At 45.2% G+C, this 6,233-nt stretch overlaps 1 protein-coding gene across 1 annotated transcript in view; it reads left to right on the top strand.

The window, feature by feature from the left end:
• Positions 1 to 6: 6 nt before the first annotated feature.
• The window catches only part of CPOX (coproporphyrinogen oxidase), a 9,354-nt gene continuing 3,127 nt past the window's right edge, over positions 7 to 6,233 (top strand). Inside the window, exons 1-5 of the mRNA XM_009993336.1 lie at positions 7 to 60; positions 788 to 898; positions 1,719 to 1,860; positions 4,873 to 5,091; positions 5,819 to 5,923. Of these exons, the coding sequence (XP_009991638.1) occupies positions 24 to 60; positions 788 to 898; positions 1,719 to 1,860; positions 4,873 to 5,091; positions 5,819 to 5,923 (614 nt within the window). The 5' untranslated portion in view covers positions 7 to 23. The remainder of the gene's footprint in view (positions 61 to 787; positions 899 to 1,718; positions 1,861 to 4,872; positions 5,092 to 5,818; positions 5,924 to 6,233) is intronic.

The following is a 6,233-nucleotide window of genomic DNA, read 5'->3' as shown; positions in this document are numbered from 1 at the left end:
TGTCCGAGGAGGCGGCGCGGCAGATGCGGAGCAGGGGGAAGTCTCTGAAGGCCAAAGACGGTGAGGGGTCTGGTGAGGGGTCCGGCGGGGAGGTCGGGTCGGGACCGGGACCGGGACCGGGAGGTGTCTCCAGCCGAGTGTTGCCCCGTGTGGCTCTGAAACCGGTCTGGCCTGTGAGCAGAACGTGAGGAAGGCCGGGCCGGGCTGACCAACGCTGCAGGGAGGGTTTCTGGTGTCTCAGGGTGGTTTCTAACCAGTAAGCCTGGCGGGTGGAGCTCCGTATCCCTGAAAACCTGGGTGCTTCGCCCTCTGTCTTGCTGCTTCTGGCAGTGTGCTGTGGGCAGGGGCCGTTCCCCAACGCTGCTGTAGCTCAGCAGTGGAACAGCACACGAGTTATGTTGCAAGTAAGTGACGGGAGAAAACCAGAAAGACCTGAAGAAGGCTAAAGGTGATCCAACCCACGTTCATGTCACAAAGGGTAATTGTGGGTCTGGGGGTGGTCGAAAGGCTCAGCAGTGCTTTATGTTTTAAGCAATCTTCATCTCATAGGTGGTCCAACGTATTTTTGCGTTCTAGGACAAAGAGGAGAAAAAAGCATTTACTTAGGTGCACAGGAATGTGTGAATGAGGAGTAATTTGCACACTGATTCATAATGATGAGAAGTTTTCGTGTAGTGGAAGAGCAGCTTTTAACTTAATGATAAATAGTGATGTTCCTTAAATTATTATAAATGAAGTTATTTGAAGAAAGGAAGGGTTTTTTTTTTCTATGCATCTTTCTGTCTAGGGAAGCTGCCTTTTTGTGCCATGGGTGTGAGCTCCGTTATCCATCCAAAGAACCCTCATGTTCCAACCATGCACTTCAACTACAGATACTTTGAAATTGAGGAAGCAGATGGTAAGAACTATAATCCAGTAAAGTACTTACGAAACATATGACTCTGTATGAAGGAAGCATGAACATAAGGCTAGGGGGAGAGCTTTTGTTCCCAGCTGTGCCAAGAGTCTGTGCACCAGTGGGTTGCTTAATCTCTGGGCCTTCGTTTGTGCATCTGTAAAACCAGCATGATGTGTGCTTCTGGTACAGTAAAGGTGTTTGCAGTTTACTTTTTGCAGCCTATGCCAGGGGTAATTTCAGGTAAAATGTAGGAGGTTATAAATATATGTAAAACACATTCAAAGAATCAATTCTAGAACTTAGGAGAAGAAAGGTGTGCGAAGGACTGATAAGCATTGCGGTTGGAATGTCCCTTTGTCTCAGAAGCTGGGAGGGTGCACTGTCAGAAAGCTCGTCTGTCCTTTGTGACAGGGTATGTACTGTCAGAAGCTCAAAGAGAGTTTTCTTTCAGTTATTTTCCCAGAGTATTTTAGATAATATCTAGTCAATTACTTCCCTGGATTTAATAATAATGTACCCTTTCTTTGGCATGCAGTAAAATGTTTCTGTATTCTTGAACAGGAGTTGCCTGTCTTTAAAACAGATACCCTGTAGTCAGGGTCAGTGGTCCAAAATATTGAACAAATAGTTTTCACTGCTTTGAAAGTTGTTTCATGTTTTCCTGAAGTCACTGAAACTTTTCGTGCTTGATATTTAGGAACACCACTGAATAATGGTTTTGTATTGTAGAAGTAGTTGTCAGTCCTTGGTGAACTACCAGCAGTGTATTTCTGTTTGGAACTTTAAAAGAAAAATGTTGCTGCTTGCCTCTCTCCTATAGGAAATAAACAGTGGTGGTTTGGTGGTGGCACTGACCTCACTCCAACTTACTTGAATGAGGAGGATGCTGTTCATTTTCACAAGACTCTGAAAGAAGCCTGTGACAAGCATGATCTGAAGCTGTATCCCAAGTATAAGAAATGGTATGTGGGTCAGATACACTTGGGTTCTTTTCATGGTAGCAAAAGATGACATGGAAATTGCCAGTTGAGTGTACTCTAGGAACAGTAGGTCCTGCTGCCTTTTGAAAAGTATCAGCATATCCTAATGAAAATCAGCAGATGTGCACTGAGACAAAGTGGAGTTTTAAAGCAATCTCTTACTTACAGAGGTTGGAGTTTTTAAAATAAGAGGACTGACAACTAGGATCATAAGTCTATAGCCTGAATAAAAACTGAACTGACTCTGCAAGGCTTTATACGCCACAGGCTTCACTAGGCAACTTAAAAATTCCTTTTAGCCTCTGGTAAGCTAGGACAAGACTTTGGCCCAATAGACTTGCACTAATTCATCTTTCAGTGAACTCATGGTAAATTACTTTAGTGTGAGCTCTTGTACTAGCACTGCAGTTCTGAAAATCCCATTCCAGTTTTTCTCTTTCCAGTCTGACCTTCACTGCCTTTATTTTCTTTTTGCCAGGTAGACAAAGGACCTTGTCCTTCATGTAGAAGCTTCATACTTTTGATGGAGCTGTACTTTTGTTTCCAGTGACACATTTACTGAGACTTCAAAAGCTTATTCTTTTCATGTGCAAACTCTGAATGTTCTTGAGCTGAGAGATACAGGTGATGGGATCCTTCACTGTTCAGAGGGAACTCGCTGCTCTGTGTCTGATAACCCTATCTGCTACAAGCTGTGGCACCCAGGAAGGTGGGGTTTCCCTTTTGTAAGCTACCACGTCTTGTCTGAGGAGAAAAGATAAAGCAGGTGTTGTAGCTGTGGGGTGAACCACTTAGCAGAGAAGCACGTTTTGCAATCTTAAGACTCCAGTCTTGTTCACTGAGGAATTCTTGCATGGTAGTTCAGAGTGTGTGCCTTAATGGTCACGATGTTTGCAATGCAAGTAGGATGGTAATGTCAGCTGCAGGGGGTTGGAGAGGAGGAAGCCTTAGTTTGAAGGCAGTTCAGGGGAGGACTAATTGGACAAATTATTGCTTGGACAAAGGCAGTTTTCTCAGTCCCAGTATGAGTGTTTGCTGTGAGCAGCGGCTATGCTCATAGATTTAGCAGTGTGAATCTCCAAGCTTTACTAACTAGTGTTACCCTTCTTCCCACCTTTCTCAAACAGAACATCTCTTATGTTTACCACACTGTCTCTGATCTACTTGAAGACTTTAGTCAGGCTTGTTCTGTTTTGCATTTCTTACTCAGCCTTTTTCCTAACTCCCAGCGGCTATTAAAAAAACCCCAACCAGATCATCCTAGTGAATAAAAAAAAATAGCTTAGGTTATCTGTTACTTCTCCACGTCTTTTCTGCTGTGGCCATGCAACTGTGGTTGGATACATGTATCAAAAACTAGTCCTTAAGGAAGGCAGGGTTTCCTTGCAATTGATGGTTTCTGCTTCCTACCTCCCTTCCATTTCTCCCGCATGTGAAGACGTGCAGAGCGTGGCTGCCCAAGCAAGCAGCTATGAAAGCAAGACAGGGTGTGGATATGATGCATCAGCTGATTTTTATAGCAATTGCACACCTACATACTCCCAGTAAACACACAAGAGATTTAATTGCCTCCCTATTTTAGGATAAGCTACACCTACTCCTTCATAAACCTGAAAGTGAGCCATGAAAAGCCACTGCTAGAATGACTCCACCTTCCAGGTTTACTTAGTCAAAAGCCTTTTTTGAAGGAAGGCTGTCTCCCTTTTCATTTTTCCTTAGGTGACCATGGCTTTCTTGTCTTCTCTTGGATTGGTAATTTCTTCTAGTTTTGATGCAGAAAACCAATTATTTCACTAGAATGACAAAAAGAATACAGAAATGGTCTTCCAAGTTTATTTTGAGTTCATCTGAAAGCTGTACAAATAATTTGGGATCTATGTGTAATTCTGGGAGTGAAATCTAGACAGTTCTTAGGCTGAAGTTTTGAAATCAGGTGTCCCTCCTCTTCTAAAGTAGAGGATATGAATTGGATCACTCCACATGGAAACATCTGCCATGGAATCAGTATTACATGTTCAGTGACTGCGTGGTGACATTCAGCTTTCAGAGACCATTTAATCAGAGCTTTTACTGCAAGTGAACGCAGGAATGGTTTCCAGATGGTGCTGTACCATCCTGGCTGTCAGCAGTCAATGAAACGGTGTGCAGCACTGCAGGAACCGACTTCTCATCTGGATTTCACTAGTGCTGTCCTGTGCCATGTGTCACGGAATTGTAGAATCATAGCATGGTTTGGGTTGTAAGGGACCTTAAAGATCATCTAGTTCTAATCCTGCTGCCATGGGCAGGGACACCTGTCACTAGACCAGGTTGCTCAGAGCCCCAACATCCATAACTTCCCCAGGCAACCTGTGCCAGAGTCTCGCCACCCTCACACTAAAGAATTTCTTCCTGATGTCTAACCTAAATCTCTCCTCTTACAGCTTAAAATCATTACCCTTTGCCCTATCACTACAGGCCTTGCTGAAAAGTCCCTCCTCGACTTTCCTGTAGTCCCCCTTTGGGTACTAGAAGGCTGCTATAAGGTCTTCCTAGAGCTAGGGCCAGGCTGAACAGCCCCAACTCTCTCAGCCTGTATTCATAGCAGAGATGCTTCTGCCTTCCCATCGTCTTTGTGGCCCTTCTCTGGACTCACTCCAAGAGCTCTATGTCCTTTCTGTATTGGGGGCTCCAGAAGTGGACACAGTACTACAGATGAGTACCTCTAATGAGAGCAGAGCAGAGGGGGAGAATCACCTCCCTGTCCCTGCTGGCCACGCTGCTTTTGATGCAGCCCAGGATGTGGTTGGCTTTCTGGGCTGCAAGTTCACTTTTCCAGCTCATATTGAGATTTTCATTGACCAGCAGTCCCAGGTCCTTCTCCTCGAGGCTGTTCTTGGTCCGTTCTTCAACCAGCCTGTATCTGTGCTTGGGATTGCCCCAACATAACTGGAGTTCTGCTAATTTCTCTGAGTGCTGTGGACTGTATTAATAATTGTCTGCTACCTCTTCTAGGTGCGATGACTACTTCTATATCAAGCACCGTGGTGAGCGAAGAGGGATTGGAGGCATATTTTTTGACGACGTGGACTCTCCCTCCAAGGAGGAGGTATTCCAGTTTGTGAAGAGTTGTGCCAAAGCTGTTGTGCCTTGTTACGTTCCCATTGTGAAAAGGCACTGCCATGACTCCTTCACACCAGAGGAAAAGCTATGGCAGCAGCTTCGGAGAGGACGGTGAGTACTGAAGGAGCAAAAGAATACATAGGAGGTGGACTGTGCTGGCAAGAAAAAAACAGCTAGTTCTTCATGGTTGCAGGATTTCCGTCCTGTTGTAGGGTGGGCTAAGTTTGCATGAGTGCTCTAAAGCTTGCCAGAGAACTTCAGCATTTCTGTGCACAGAACTATTTTTGAAGTTCAATGCTGGATTGCTGGGAAGGGTGCAAAGAAGATACTAGCACACCCTCATCCATGGCCCCACACCCCCATGTTACAGCACAAGCAGCTCTCATAAAAACGCCACAGTTTCTCTCTTATCTCCTTCAAAACCCAAGAGAAGCTGCTGCTTTGCAACAGGCAAGGAGCTGTGTGTGTGCTTGATGTCCTGAATCCTGCCCTCTCCTGTAGCCCAGTGATAGGACTGCCCTGTGACATGACAAGTGTAAGGGTGAGGGAGTCACGCTTCCTATTCAGTAACAGAATGCTTTCCTTGAGTAATTTAGTTTGTCTGCCATAGTCTGTTAGAGAAGGTCATTACTTCTGGTGCTTTGCAGAGTGGGAAGGTCACACCTGCATTCCTATGCAGAGGATGCTAGAGAACAGTTGGCCCCAGACCAGAGTTTGTTCTGAGACCCAACACAGCAGAAGCACAGGCTGTTTTGTCTGATGTCTGCTAACTGAAGAAGCCACAAACAACTTCTGATAATAAACTTGGTTTTCTGTTTCATCTCTCCACTCCCCATAGGTATGTAGAGTTCAACTTGGTTTATGACAGAGGTACAAAATTTGGCCTCCTGACACCAGGATCAAGAATTGAAAGCATTCTCATGTCTCTGCCGCTGACTGCAAGGTAAGGGCATAGTTGTGTGGAATTGCAGGTAGGCACTTGTCGTGGTTTGGGCCTAACATGACAACAAAGGAACATCCCCATGGCCACTCACTCAACCCCTCCCCCTCACACTGGGATGAGGAGGACAAAGCTCATGGGTTGAGACAAAGGACAAGGAGGGTTTTTCACTGATTAAGGTCCTGGGCAAAACAGACTCAACTTTGGGGAAAAAATAATAATGTACTTTCACACTAATCAAACACACAGAGGACACAGACACACGCAGAGCAGGGCTTGCATATGTTACCCCACCCCTCCCTTCTTCCTGGGC

This window comes from Chaetura pelagica, unplaced genomic scaffold (genome assembly GCF_000747805.2).
Source record: "Chaetura pelagica isolate M959 unplaced genomic scaffold, ChaPel_1.0 scaffold101, whole genome shotgun sequence".
In the NCBI taxonomy this organism is placed as follows: domain Eukaryota; kingdom Metazoa; phylum Chordata; class Aves; order Apodiformes; family Apodidae; genus Chaetura; species Chaetura pelagica.
Note: the sequence above shows the minus strand (reverse complement) of the source record. Positions and strands in the feature narration are given on the sequence as shown.